The 15685-nt window shown below is 40.8% G+C and overlaps 2 protein-coding genes across 2 annotated transcripts in view; one reads left to right on the plus strand and one right to left on the minus strand.

Moving 5' to 3' along the window:
- The first annotated feature begins 1761 nt into the window (after positions 1-1761).
- Positions 1762-2971, plus strand: LOC122771424 (relaxin-3-like). Its single transcript, XM_044028993.1, has 2 exons — positions 1762-2366; positions 2455-2971. The coding sequence occupies exons 1-2, from the start codon at positions 2192-2194 to the stop codon at positions 2733-2735; spliced, it is 456 nt and encodes a 151-aa protein (XP_043884928.1). The 5' UTR covers positions 1762-2191; the 3' UTR covers positions 2736-2971.
- Positions 2972-6057: 3086 nt separating this feature from the next.
- The window catches only part of LOC122771480 (xylosyltransferase 1-like), an 82875-nt gene continuing 73247 nt past the window's right edge, over positions 6058-15685 (minus strand). Inside the window, exons 10-11 of the mRNA XM_044029074.1 lie at positions 13357-13690; positions 6058-8092 (exon numbers count right to left, since the gene is read on the minus strand). Coding sequence (XP_043885009.1) covers positions 7770-8092; positions 13357-13690 — 657 coding nt within the window. The 3' untranslated portion in view covers positions 6058-7769. The remainder of the gene's footprint in view (positions 8093-13356; positions 13691-15685) is intronic.

Here is a 15685-nt window from a genome sequence, read left to right on the forward strand (position 1 = left end):
GTGCACCTCTAATGTGACTTTTATGGCTGTGCAAGACTGTCACGTTATGTGGAAATTTAGAGCAATTCAACAAATATAGTGTTGATACTTGACTATATATATGTACACTTAAGTACGAATATTTATATATATGCATAATACAAACTGCAATTCAGCCACTTCCTGTACATACTGTATTATGTCCACAGCTTTTGAGATACATAATTTTTACAAATTGAATTGTTTACATTTTCTATTTATATTTTCCTTTATGATTATTATTATTCAGATTTTATATTTTAAATGTATTCTTATACCTTATGTTCATTCTAGTTCGTAATAAGTGTCAAGGCACCCACTGCATACAGGTGTGTGTAAGGTAAAGGTTAGGGTTAGGCACTTAGTTGTGATGGTTAAGGTTTGCTATGCTATGCATATGTGTGTGGGTGTGTGTGTTTCTGTTTCTTCTGAATGCACAAACTTTGTCAGGACCAGCAGTCCTCATGGGAACCAAAATCTTGTCCTAAAGAGGAGACGCATATTCTCTGAGGCTCTGGTTAAAGTTAGGATTACTGTAAAATGTGAATTAGGTGATGGTGAAGATTTGGCATTAACTGGTTAGGCTTAAGGTGTGTTTTGTAATGAGGTTCAGGCTCAGGTTGGGCATGAATTGATTGAATTGATGGTTGTGATTTGGCTGTCCCGAGTCAAAGCCAATATAGTGTCCTCCTATAAATAGCAGAACAAACTTAAATAGATTATTTATGTCTTTTTGTTAAAAGATATGCGATTAGGGCAATAAAGGCCATTTTTTTGGTTATACTTGAAAACCCCGCACACACACATTTAAAAGAGGCATCAAAGCACACTAAGAGTCGATCCTGTAAATTGAGGCATCGACTGGTCTATCACCTCCTTTCACACTTTCAAATATAACCTTCTAAAACTGAGCTGTCATTTCCAGCTGTGTCTCTTCTTTCCAGCTTGTAGAAATCACCGGTGATGTGATGTGGATCCAAAATGTGTCCAAGTTCACCATCACAGCAACTCTGTAATCACAAAGTAGCTGTGTGTGTGTGTGTGTGTTCCAAGGTTATTATAGTTAACGAGAACTAGCGAAATAACCAAAACTGAAATTGAAAAAAACTGAAATAAATGTCATCTTTGAAAATTAATTTCATACATAATCCTTTGGGGTTCATATGAAGTGTATTTATTTTTGTACAATTTTTTTTTAATTTTCATTTGTAATAATAAAAAAATCAACTTGTTTTGGTTTCCAATGTGGGACATAAGGCTATGCAGGTTAAACATAATGTTCATTGTGTGGTCAGTTGGTTTGAGTTGGTTCATCGAAGTAAATCAAATCTCTGTTAGTCTTTTAAAATGTTGCTCATGCTTTTCCTCAGATTGAGCTCCTGAGACTCCTGGTTCACAAAGAATGTGATGTGTCTTATGAGAGTTATTTATTGTAATTTATGTTATGTTCATGTCTGTCTTTAGTCTGTTGGCTATTTGCCTGACACACTAACTGCATCCAACCTCAGCAGTATGATGCACATCATTTCTTATATTTGATTCAGAGATGGGATGTTCATCTGTCCTAATACATTTTTAAAATGGCATATTTTGTTGGTTTATACTTATGTTATGACCTTATTGCATCTTGCACCTGACATATATTCATTTTTACAAAAATGAACTAACTAACAATAAAACTAAGCATATACAAAACAAATAAAAGTAAGCAAACCCGCTCTTAAAACTAATTAAAACTAACTCATTTTAAAACTAATGAAAAATCTAACCTTGGTGTGTGTGTAAGTGAATGTATACAACGTTGCTATTCTTGGGGGGTGAATGGATTATAATCTCCATCCAGTGCGGAGCAGATAGCAAGACAGAGATTATGCTGGTGACATACAGAACAACACAACTGATGTAGCACGGACAGAAAGGCCATCAAAAGGCCACATGTGATTAGATAGCCAAGTCACCCCTGGCATCATTCACTTCTTAATCAAAACCTGTTCCCTCCATGTTCATTGTTTCTCCTAAAGGTCTCCATCTTATCTGTGGTCGTGGCAAAGAGTAGAGGTGAGTTGAGGTCCTTCTCTGAGGCCTATATAAGCAGTTTCAAAATGAAACACAAATCACAGAGACAGCAATTTCCAGGCTTTGAGGAGGTCTTCAGCATATTTTAACTCTCGCCATGTGGAAGACAGCCCTCTTGACCGTAGGCTTATTGGTCGCTCTTGTCACCAGGGTGCACTCCAATGACGGCCATCCTGCTTTCTATGGAGTGAAGCTGTGTGGCAGAGAGTTCATACGAGCCGTTATCTTTACCTGCGGTGGTTCTCGCTGGAGGAGAAGCTTAGGCGACCCAGGTAAGACTGTGTCCATGAGAGATCTGCCATGTTTTCTTTGAGACAAAACACAATATTATGAGGTTCTCTCTTGCTTTTTTTTAATCAGCTCTCATTGAAGAAGAAGCCTTTGACCCATGGAACACAAATCCCATGTCTCAACAATCCAGTGACCAGGATCCCGCAGGGTCCAAATCATGGAAAGATCCAACATTGGACGTGGTACCTTTGGCTCCAGGATATGGCCACTCAGTTCACCTGCCTGTCTCAGAGGGAGTGCTGGAGGTGCTACGGAGTGCAGATCGAAAAGGACGGGATGCGGTGGTCGGACTGTCCAACGCCTGCTGCAAGTGGGGCTGTAGCAAGAGTGAAATCAGCTCTCTGTGTTGAAGCTTGCTTCTTGTGATTGTGTCTTGTCCTGTCGCTAATGTAGAGCTCTTCTCTTTTGTGTTTGCTCCAGTTCTTCATGCTTAGAATCCTTATGATTACAATTCTGATCCAACTAACTGTAGATGTGTTATGTATGGATGTAAGACTGTAAATGTAATGTGTACACAGTTTTGTATGGTGATTATCACAGATTAATAGGCATATTTAATAAAGCTTTGTGTTGGTGTTATTACAAATGCCTTTGTTCATGTTTCAAAAACATATGCTGAGATGGCAGTTCCAGTTCACACTTCCACTTTTCCACAAAGTGTAGAAACAAAGCTTTGGGGTAACATGTTTTTTGAAATGAAGGAAGTAGTGATCTAATATACTCTGGTTTTCATCTGTTTTTGTTGGTCTACACTACAGGGAGCACACCATGAGAAAAATTGTATTAATTGTATTTTTATTTAACCTTTTTTGGGAAGTTACACTGACATTAAAAATAGATGTTACAAGTGAGACATACAGGATCTGTGGTAGCATCATACATTTGGACAACAACATTAACAGCAAATGACAACAGGAAGAAAAACAGGTACAAATAGAAAAGATGAACAAGGCAGCAGATTTACAAAGTACTGATATCTAGTGTTGTGAGCATTGTGTTGCATTATCTTTCGGGGCATTTTGCTGCTTCAAGGTTTGATGTGTTGTGCGTTCAGAAATGGTCCTCTGTATACCTTATTTCACAACAAGAAGTTAATAGAGCTACTGTTGCCTCAGTAACAGTCTGGCCATAAGTCATTTCTGCCAGAGAAATGACTTATTGATGGAAATGTTCTCTTTTTCAGAGCTGAGGGGGAGGCATGTACGCATTCCCGTGCAAATTCAATCACGTGTTCTTTCATGACCTCTGCCAACTAATTATATTTTTAGTTATATCTGCTTGTTTTCCATTCAACTTGGTGGAAGGAGGGACCCTGGGCCAGGAATGAAGCCACTGCGCCAGCCTGTCTGCCACTAACAATCACGCGACATTCAAAGTTACCTAAATCTTTCATCCTCATTGTGTTGCTCGGTATGAACTTCAGCAGGTCGTATTGACCAGGCCTACATGTTTAATACATTAAGTGACTGCGTTAATATAGCAGGTGAACGGGTGTACCTAATAAAATGGCCAGTGAGTGTGCGCCAGTCTGGCCCCCTGGTAGAAAAATTGTTGCGCACCCTCCAGTTAGACGCTGCAGGAATGTGAAGCTAGCACCACCTAGAGGCCAGAAATAAAAAGCAATGCAAAAATAATCCATGCAGCATTTAACAATAAATGTGAATCGTCGATAGAAATTATTACAGTTTATAAAAAAATGTCACGTAAATTATGTCTGTAGAATGTATAAATGTCACTGTCCACATTTAATATTATTCCCGTCTCTACAGCATTTTGGACGACATACTAACCTATTACCTTTTTGTCTAATTTTGGATGACATACTAACCTATGACATTTTTGTCAAATTTTGGATGATATACTAAAGTATGACTTTTTTGTCACATTTTGGACTACATACTAACCTATGACTTTTTTGTTACATTTTGGATCACATATTAACCTATGACCTTTTTGTCACATTTTGGGCGACATACTAACCTATGACTTTTGAGAAAAGTCCCAAGTCTTGTGACTCTTTTAATGTTTCAATCATATCTCTATGTTACAGTCTGACGACACTGTGATGCTCCAAAGTGGGATTGGTTTTTCTCCTTTTTTGGGCCATTTCCCTTTCATGTGTTTGTGCATGTGGAAAATATTTCCATTTTTTTTTTGCAATTTTTTATTTGCTATGGTTACTCAAAATGCTAATAAAAGTCACAGCACATGATTCCCGATCAAATCGCATGTTTTGAGTACTCTAACCCTAACACAGCAGCAGGCACTAAATATATCCCATATTGAAAACATATTATCCACTAAAATGTAATTATCTGCAATGCCACTTGCATTTCAACAAGCAGCAACAGCATAATGACAACCTGTATAACTGCTGCACAAGACACGTGTCGCCATGAGCAGTTTTTCCATGTAATTTTATTTCCAAAAAAAGCAGTCAGAGAGAAGAAAAACAAGCCAGTCAAGTACAACTAAACAAATCCCACAAAGGGATGAAAAAAACAACAACAAAAAAACCCCAACATAAAAGCCGATAACAACAGAAGGCCTGATGATATATATATACAACAGCAGACATCTTTTTGGTGTTGCGGGTACCAGTGAATCACTTGACAGACTCGCGGTATTCTTCACGTAATGTCAAAACAAGTTAGAAAATAAGTGTTTTCTTCTTTTTCTTTAATGGGCAGAGAAGGTTCTAAAAGTCATCTAAGGCACACAGAGCCTCCCCAGAAAAGAAAAGAGAGATAATGGGGTTAACATCAGTCAGAGAAACTTGTGCAACAGTTGCTCAACAATACATTCCAGCAAGAACAACAACAATCTGGCATGTGATTTTCTCTGAGAGGCAAACGGGACGATGGCAGTCGCCCAAAAAACACTGAAACAGGTTATGCACTTTGATTAGAAAACACACACCATGGATTCATTTGTGCCCAATTATTGACATTTTTAAAAACTCTTCATAATTCATTTTTACCACGTCTGTATTTACATGTACAATACCTTTTTAAACAATATCTCAATACAAAATACCTATGTACATCTTCATTTGTTAACCATTTAGTTACAAAATATGACTTTCACATTGAGTTACATTTATTTATTTATTTAATTTTTTTTTTGTGTTTCCAAAACTGTCACCGAACTTATATCATAGTATGCTGAGCTGTGTGAAGTAATTATCGAGAGCACGGTGGCACTTTAAGTTAAAAGATTAAAAAAAAAATCTAAATTGTCCTTTGCAGCCTCAGCCCAGGAAACAGCGTCGATTTTTTTTTTCAGAGGGTATGAGTGATAGTGTTTATAATAGACACATCCGACAGAGAGGGGAAGGTGAACTTGACATTAATGAACAGTAATGTCTCCTAATTAGCCAGAAAAAAAACAGCCACTCAGTGTGAGTGATGGATAAACAATGTTGACGATCACAGATTGAAGTCCTAATTGGCTTTGGATAAACCTTATTTCAAACTCAAGACAGATGTGCAAACCGTACGCACGCATTGTTCCGGATGTGTTGTGGCACCGTGTCACACTGGGGGGAAATGAACTGGCTCAAATGTCCACAGATTGTCTTGATGGCAGAAAATGTGTTTAAAATGACGTCGATTTGAAAAGGTGCCACGGACCCGGCTCTAATAAACGATGTATTTAGCAGTCAAGTCACAATATAATAATACTCACTTTTATTTATACATTATTGTCACAGCATGAAGATCACTACCACTTGTTATCATTCTCAAACGGGAACTGAAAAAACACCAAAAAGAGATAGGAAAAATAAACAAAAAAAACACACAGATTCTCCTTCAATTCCAACATTATCTTGTGTTTGCTTGTGAGGAGTGTTTTTTTTTTGTTTTTTTTGTGTATCGGACCTCTGACCTCATAGGACAGAGTGGCTTCCTCTTATGATGCACTTTGCAAAAACAGCCATGTAAGAAACCAAGACAAGGAAATCTATTCAGACAGGACAACACTGACGAACACACAGGTGCGGGCCATAAAAAGGTGTCGTATAAGTTTGGGGTTGTTGGCCTTTGTAAATAAAGGCGGCTTTCTTTACAAAAAAATATTTATCATGCTGCCCAAGCAGCGTCGCAGTTATTTAGTCACTGACTAAAAATATCAGTATTAATATAAACTTAGAAATAAATAGCGACTCATGGACTCATCCCCAGCAACCATTCATACCATTTTTTTTGAGACTTCTTATAGAATTATATACAACATAAAGAAAAGGTAAATAAAAATAATTAAAAAAAAGATGACATTGAATTCAAGGATGGGGAATTTTAAGGTCAGCTTGAGATTGTTGTTTCAAGTTTGAGGCAGTTTGGTAAAAAACAAGCAAACAAACAAACAAACGAACCAACCAACAAAATAAAAAGCTGTTCTATCTTTGTCTTTTTTTCGCCTGTCACAACATCTGGGTTTGATAAACGAAAACTACACTATGTTACGTCTTAAAATACTGACTCTAGAACAATGAATGTGTCTACATGTTCTATTATTATCTAAATATTTGTAATGATGCTGGAAAAAGGCCTCTGTATTTGCATTTTCTTCTTCTTTTCCACATTTACGATATGTGACAGGCAGCAGATGGCGAGCGCAGCCACAACAGCTCCGCAATCGCAATCTGGCACTGAACACAATGAAGTTGTGCTGTTACTGATTTATTCGACTAATTTACAAACTGAGTCAGTGACCTATCAGAAAACGCAGAGATTTAAAGAAAGTGGCTTTACTAACACTGCAATATGTGTCGTTTCTCAGTAACTTGTAAATTTGCTTTCAGCGTTTTCGAGAGGTATCAAAATAATCCTTTTTTTTTTGACTCATGTGAGTGTTTGGATTCATGTGAACACACAGATATCAGCTCATTTTGTTCTTTGTCGACGTAAAAAGTCACGGACGCACATTCGCCTCCTCAAACACGTCTTACAGCTAAGGCCTTATTGCAGCAGATCTCGCTCTGCTACCAGTGTTGACGATCCAGGACCACTGCTCCCCCACACAGGGCTTTAAAAGCTGACTTTATAATTCATTCAGCAGCAAAATAGGTGTTCAAAAAAATTGCAACATTTGATCACAGTTAAAACTCAGCCATGATTAGAAAAATAAATACAGTGAGAAACTGAAATCGCAAAGCCAGCATAATCCCCTAAATGGAGGAATCCCACGGGAGGAAGTGAAAATCATTCTTAAAACAGCCTTCCCCGCCCCGAAAATCCACTTTTTATTTAGTTTTCTTCTCCCTAAAGAGAGGAAGAACAATTTTCCTCCCCCCCCAGGTTGCAACAAATGCCGTAAATAAATAAAAAATCAACAGTGACTCTCCTGTGCCGTGGCCTCCTGTCCAGCTGGAGGCCTCACTGCTACCTGATGCGCCCGTCTGCTCTCGGTGCTCTGAGCTGGGATTTGGGGTCAGGGCTCTGGGAGCTCCACGGGTTCTTGGCGCAGGCCTGCATCACAGGACAGGCTGTAGGGCCAACGGAGCAGACGTCGGCCGCTTCCCACAGCTCGCCCACCAGGCTGTCTACCCAGCGCTCCAGCTCCAGGCCAGTCAGGGCTGCGTTCCTCTTGGCCTGCTCTACGTAGCCCAGGCTGACAGGGATGTTGAGCACTGGGTTGAGGCCGTGGAAACTTTGCTCCATGTAGCTGTTCTTTGCCGGCCCGTTGTGCAGCTTCACAGTGTCCTCTGGAGAAACGTGGGCAGAAGAAGAAGAAGAAGGAGCAGAGGGCAGAGCAAAGGGGAAGAGACACATGATGTGTTAATTATCAGTGGTCAAACAGTCTAAGGAGAATTGCAGAATGGGAAAAAAAGCTGCAGGGGATGAGAGAGAAAAAGGACAGATGAGATAACAAAGCAATAAACATGATATGCTTGATTATTATCTGAAAAGCTTTAACTGGTTGCTAATGTGCTTGGATTGATTTTTTTCTTTTTGGCTGCACTCCCTAAATCCCAGTCCTTGATGTGGTTTGTCAAGTCACTGCACTGCTGACTTTCTGGACACAGTCAGAAAAATACCCAGACGCACACTCATTCTTGCCATGACGGTCAAACTCTGCAGGAAGACAGGAATCTGTAGACAAAACTTCTCCTTGAAACACCTTCTCCACCCTGAGAGCCAGGGAAGCTATAAATTCCTCACAGCTTCTCTAACTGGGGCTCGGGCCGTCCCTTCTAAGTGTGGCAGTGGAACACAAACTCCCTCGCACCCACGTGTTTGCAGACATCAGCGCTTTTCATGCACCGGTGACAGAAAGATGCAGCCAGACGTGTGGCAAGGCGATGCTTAACTCATGCTTTGAGGGAGACGTGTGTGTGTGTGTGTTATCAAAGTCTTTTACATGTTGTGTAGAGTTGTGTGCGTATGTGTGTGTGTGTGTGCGTATGTGTGTGTGTGCTGCTGCCAATGCTGGCGGAAAGCCACGCCATTAAGTTTTACTTGCACTGCATGTAGGGGGGAACCGGTTGCCAGACATGCCAGTAAATTACAGGAGGGTGGATTGAGCAGCGCACACACACACACACACACACACACACACACACACACACACACACACACACACACACACACACACAGGTCTGCTCAGCTATTCCTCTAAAGACCCTCACCCTGCATTCAGTATGTTTACATGCACAGTTTAATGGAGCTAAGGCCATAGTCCGACTAAGACAGACATTTGGAGAACTTGCGTATACATGCGGTGGAAAAACATGTAAGTCTGACTCCGCCTCCACGGTGCCGCCGTATCTCTTTACGTCACAGAAAAACAAACGGCGAACAACGAGACGGACGGTGAGATGTACCGCGCTGTGGTTCTGTATGTTTCGGACCTGCTGTAAATGTTAATCGTGATAGCGCGTGGCTCTTGTGGTTGCTGGGTTGAAGAAAGGAAGAAAGACTCCAGTCCGACAAAGTGTACACATGCAGGAGTAATCGGACTATGAATCGCATTATCCAGGTATATTAGTCCAATCAAGAGTGGCTTGATTTTATTCGGACTAACGTGTTCACATGACATGAAGAAAACCAAGCTATTGTCTTAGTCTGACTAAAATTGGACTATTAACATGCATGTAAATGCACTGGTTAATAACCAGTTAATTCGAATCTTAGACCTATACTTAACCAGTTCTGCCTCATTAGGACCAGGGTTTGGTCTCCGTGAGGACAAATGGTCCTGACAAAGCTTGTGTTTTTGCCAGTAAAAAGGTTTACCCTGTTCTACTATTGGGATGAAACCCTAAACCATATATTAAAAGGGACGTTCTCTGTTTGCCAGCTGGGGACAACCTGAAAGTAAGAATACATTGAACAGCCACCAGGGGGCGACTCCACTGCTTACAAAAATGACTCCATTTGAATTGAAGTCTATGGTAAAATGAGGCTACCTCATAATGGTCTCATCTAGTTTCATTTCCTCTTAAGTAGAACATGATGTCAAGAAGATGTCCCCATTAAGAGGAAACTAGACGCTGTGAAGTGCGTCACATCATTATGAGTGGACAATAGTGTGATTGACAGCCGGTGTCGTCCAAAAGGAGCCTGGCTGTAGGTGACAATTGCAAATGTCAACAAGGCGAAGGTTCAAATTGCAAATCTTGAGTTCAAATCCAGGTTTGGGTTCGGGTTCTGAGAAGTTCTGACAACTTTGCTGATGTTATAATTGTGTAGTTATAACTTGTAAGAGTTTACTTTAAATTGGAATACTTATATCATAATAGTGTTGCCTCTGACGTTTCCTTTACTTCACTCTTTCAACAGAAACAGAACATTACAACCGTCATAAACGTAGGATTTATCTCCGCTACACGCCACTGCGTTAGTTTTAGCGTCGCGCCTATAAAACAGGCAACTGACACTTCTGATCCTACAAGTGAGCTACAGCGCAGCTGGGAAGACAGTTGATTAGACAGGTGACGAGGAGATACATCAGGCCCCCGACGCCTCCGGGCAGAATTAAATGAGAAGCCAGAGCCGAGTTTTGTAATGCAGATGAACCTAAACACCCATAAACTAGTGATTCATATTTAATGCTCATTGCTTATATCACACAGCTCCACGGAGACTCAGGCTAAAGACAACGGCTCTAACTTTATTTGTTGTTTCTCCTCATCATTAAAGCGGCTCAGGGAGATTATTAAATGGAGAAAGACGTGATTATGCGGGAGCTAAACGTCCTCAACTCTCATGTGACTTTCCGAGCAAACTGGCTGCTTATGGACTAGCACAATCAAGCCCTGCCCCTTATCCATGCTGACTGATTGACTTAATTGTGTCACTGTTTTTGGAGGGCTAAGTGTTCTGTTGTTTAACATTCTGTTTAGTATGTATGAGCAGCTCGCTGGGTTATTAGGGCTGACTTTATGACAAACAACCAGGGTCTGCGGAGGCCCAGAGGCTTGATTAGAAAGGGCATCGATGCAAACACAAGGCTCTGGAGCGTATGTGTGTGTGGGTGTGTGAGGTTGTATCTTTGTGAGGACTTTTCTTGAGTTCAGACCTTGCGGAGTAAGGTGCCAGAACATTGTAGACGTGTTTCCATCCAGTGGGAATGGTCAGGTGTGGTGTGTATTTCTTTGCATTTCCATCAGGAATATTAATAACCATTAATAACCATTTTACTGGCACCCTTGCCTTGGGGCTACAAAAGTCAAATTGTCCAGTAAGGTCAGGGTGGAATTAGACCAGCTCGCGGCCATCGGGCACAGCCCACACCCCAACTACCAAGTAAAGGTAATGTTTTCAGTCGAAATGCAAGCCTGATTCAGGGCTTCAAGTTCCCATGAAAGATAAACATTTAACATAAAGTACAGAAAACAGTTATTTCATGTTTTGTTGCACTACAATGTTGTAGGAACTGAACGAAGGTTGCCAACTTCCTGATAAGAAAATAAGGAAAATGGCACTACACACTTTTCACGGTTGAGTAAAAGATGCAAGTCTTACTGTTAATACAATAGTATTTCAATGTACGGAACTTTCTATGAACCAAATTTGAGTTTAAAAATCAATATAATCATTTTATTATATGTTTTGCAATCTTTTTTTGTCGCCTGAGCAGTATATCCTTCTGTCACCATGTTACCTTTACATGTCTCCGCATCTCCGTTGCTATGACACACCAACTAAAGAGTGCCCATTTTCTGTTGGATAGTGATGAATGACAGACAGATGGAGAGGGCCTGACAGCAGGAGGGAGGGTTTTATTTTCGTGCAATCTTCATTAGCGGATTAATCTGTCATTTTTTCTGTCATGGTTTTGCGCTGACTTGATTAGTTAAGAATAAGGAACAGAAGGACGTGCATTCCTTATCTGTTCAATACGGAACGCGTCTTTTAGCTTTCAAATACGGAACAAATCCTTATTTTACTGAACGGTCGGACATTCAAGACAGTCCCACACCAACAGACATGCAGGATTTTGTTTTCTCTACACAGTTTACACAGTGATTGACAGTGATCTCCCACTCCTCCCTGCCCTCGGGAAAACTGGCAAAAAACGAGCCATAATTTGACTTTAAGTTTGTGCGTTTTTTTAGCACAACAGTGCAGTCATGATTACACAGTTACACCAGTTCGGTGCTTGTACATGTTGGTGAAGTCAATAAATATTTCTCTGTCCATTCGCTCTGGGACTGACTATTTTCTGAGTCACCTTTGTGTCGCTTTAGCTTCGGCGTTAGCTTCGTTACTCGTGACGTAGCCAAATCAGATGAGAGCCGCTGAGACTCAGTTGCTCTTCTTAAAATAGCTCATAGGTGAGTTTTGTCATCAAGTCGGCTTCATTTACAGACAGTTTTCGGGCTGTAGGAAAATGAAAAAGGGCCCTATGAGGCCCGCAGGCCGCTAGTTGACTGGGCCTGACCTACAGTGTCACATCACAGTGAACGCTATACTGTTGGTGTCAGTACTGAGATTGTAAGCTGAATATAGCCTTTATCTAACACAACGCAACACTGTGTGTGTGTGTATGCAAGCTCTGCATTTAGCAGTTATAACGTCCTGAATATAAACAGCACAACAATGATGCTTTTAAAGCTGATGGTTTTTAAATGCTGTAAATTTAATGTGATTAATTACTGGGTCAAAACATTAGCTTTAAATGACAAGTTCATTTTATTTAAGCAACGGTAAATAAGTATAATTACTAGGGATGGGACGATACCACTTTTTTGTGTTCGATACCGATATCACAAACTCGAGTATCTACCAATACAAATATTAGTCCTATAGTCATTTTAGATTTTTAGACTATTTATGAACGTATGGCGCTGTTAACAACACATTTGTGCTGAGTCATTTCAAAGACATAATAACAAATATTGTTCTCCCAAAAAGAAGAAATAAACAGCCCATACATGACTCAGCTAAAATCGTTTTGCTGATTTACATTTATGTGAAGCATGTGATGGAACCGCTACTGATTCCCATCCTTAATAATTACCAAAATGCATCCACTAAATGTACTTGTATTGTTTTTTACCTACATATATACACATCAATTTGATGTAAATGGAAGGAGATCATATAATTATACAGTGTATTGATAAATGTTTTTCTCTGCAAAAACAAAAACATAGTTAGGTGCATGAAGAAATGTTTTATTTATCTAAACTGTGTCCAATTTAGTTTTATTCCTTTGCCTCCTTGCTGGTCATACAAGTCAGGCCAACCTTTTTATTTATTTATTTTTTTTATTTATTTATACAAATTTTACTCTGAACTATACCTAAGTGCAGTTTTGAAATAAATTTAGTTCTATAAAAGAAGCAAAAGATACCAGACAACTCCTTAAAAAAGGATTTTTTTTTCAAACTGCACAGTGTCGATCAGTGTAGTGAAACATGTGACACATTGGGAATCTTTTGTAAAGGCACAGCACAGCCATGTTCTACACATGTACATATAACACAGTCAGTTATCATTTAAGATGCTTAAGATTTCTCACCTTGACGTATGGGCTGGCGTTTGTGGTGGGTCAGCGGCGCAATAAGGAATTTCATCTCCGCCACGGGACTCCAGTGGTGCAGGATGCGGACGCTCCACACTCCGGGTCGCAGCGGCTGGTTCAGCGGCGGGCGATAGTGAGTGTACTCGGCGCTGGCGTCGATCAGGATGTCATAGGTGGCTGCGATGACGTTGGTGGGGTCGATCCACACGACTGTGACAGTGATGTTGGGCCCCTTACTCCACTTCTGCATGCCCACCGTCTCATCCATGGGCCCCATTAAGCCACCGAAGTTCCTGAACATGCGTTCCTTGGCGTCCCACTCTGTACCGATCTGACAGCGGAGAGAGAGAGCACAGGGACAGAGAGTGAGTGACACAATGTGGGTAAGAACATAAACATGAGGGGAAGCAGAAGCACCAGATCAGTATCTGTAAATTCGCTCCTACTGCCGACTGAAGATAATGCACAGAGATCATAAATAAATAACACTGTGTACTTGTACCACCGTTTCACCATACTATTGAGATTACCAACATCTACACAGACTTATCATGGGAAATTATCTTCCGCATGCATTTTTCATCAAACAGCACCACACGCCAGCCCAGTCCTCAATACAGGCGTTACATAAGCCTTGAATGTGCACATGCTGACAAGCCCGTTTGTTTCATTCTGCACATTTGAGTCAATTTGTCCATTGTTAACTGGTATTTTTTTTTTGACAAACAACCTGGCTTAGGAAGACTAATGACTTGAACCCAACAGTATCCCAGCATCCCTTTGTGTTTCAGCTCAATAGAAGGAGAGATGAAAGGCAATGACCACCAGTGTCCAGTGTGAATAGCAATAGTCCATAACAGAAAGTACAATGATGACAATTACAACCTGACCTCACACAGAGGCAGTGATTATAAATGACCACAAACCTTTTTTTTGAAAGAAATCGGAGTCAACAAAAAGACTAACATCCGTCCTGAGTGACGCTCGGATTACAGGGAGATCACGCCAAGTGCAGATCGTGTCTTCAGATATGAGCACAGAAACCACATTCGGAGGGGGTTTCAGGATGTGACCGCATTCTTGAGCTGAATGCAATCCATCCTCAGGACAGATTAGACACCCCCTCTTATTTTCAGCAGTTATTTTTTTTACACAAATCAACATTTACAGTATATGTTATTTAATATTAACCCTGATCGACACATGAGTTACTTTTTACACGTTACATCTGCATTTGCTGTGTCTCTGCAACACACACACACACACACACACAACTGGTGATTTATGAGACATACGGCATGGTGCCAGCCTGTAACACATTGGAGGACTATCAGAGGAATAATGAGCCAATCTAAGATAATACATATTGCACGCTTACGTAAACGTTTAAAGTAAGTGCACAAGTTTGACGGATTGTTAGTTTGACTCAACTGCGAATCGCCAGCTGTGTAATTCTAATCTAAGCCTATGGTTTGAGGATGGAAAGCTGATTCTAACCTGCGGCAAAGACGCGTGAGCTGAATTTAAATAAAGCAGAGAAGAGAAAAAGGTACATAAATGTCGTTTTATGTCATCATTACAGTGACGACGGTAATTCAATAGGTGTGATCTGTGTGTGTGTGTGTTGAAGTGCGGAGAATGGAAACCTACGTGGTATGGAAAATGAGACACACGCAGTGATCCAGATTGATGGCGGAGACGGTGATGGAAGGGGAGCAAAAGTGCACACACACACACACACACACACACACAAACAGGAACACGCTGACAGTGAATGATGTCTGGTGCATTGGCAGAAACGTGAGAGGAACGGCGGCTTTAGGAAGCGCGCATCCTCACAATGGCGGTTGATTAACACGCCCCGCCGCACGATCAATGGCTGACTGGAACTGACTCTGTATCACATCCTCTGAGAATTGAGATCGCGATGCAAAGTATAAATAGACACAACTTGGAAATAAATGAGACGCACAGAGAGACGCGTGCGCGTCTTAACCATCCATAAAACGCACCTCACTTTCCACTCAATTACTGAACTGACCTCTGCCATTTCTGCCCCTTGGCATTGGTCCTTTTCTCTTTAAATCACTAATCAACTCCCTTGTCTGGCACCTCTGGAGCTCATTACTTTATTCAAGGCTAACACGCTGGCACACATTACATCCTCAATTGATTGGCAGCACTCTTGTTCTAAGCTCCAGAAAGAAATGAAGGGACTATTGACAGATGAATCTCACTGTAATCCACTGCAGACGCTCAACTAACGCCAGAGTTGTGAGAGGGAGATTCTCACAGCATTCACACAGCATTCCCCCGAGACCTGCTG

The sequence above is a fragment of the Solea senegalensis genome, linkage group LG6 (assembly GCF_019176455.1).
Source record: "Solea senegalensis isolate Sse05_10M linkage group LG6, IFAPA_SoseM_1, whole genome shotgun sequence".
Lineage (NCBI taxonomy): Eukaryota > Metazoa > Chordata > Actinopteri > Pleuronectiformes > Soleidae > Solea > Solea senegalensis.

Excerpts from the sequence above, each read along its gene's own strand:
- LOC122771424 (XM_044028993.1), top strand. The coding sequence starts at position 2,192 with ATGTGGAAGACAGCCCTCTTGACCGTAGGCTTATTGGTCGCTCTTGTC. Across the intron at positions 2,367-2,454 it reads GAGAAGCTTAGGCGACCCAG|CTCTCATTGAAGAAGAAGCC; the intron begins GTAAGACTGTGT and ends TTTTTTAATCAG.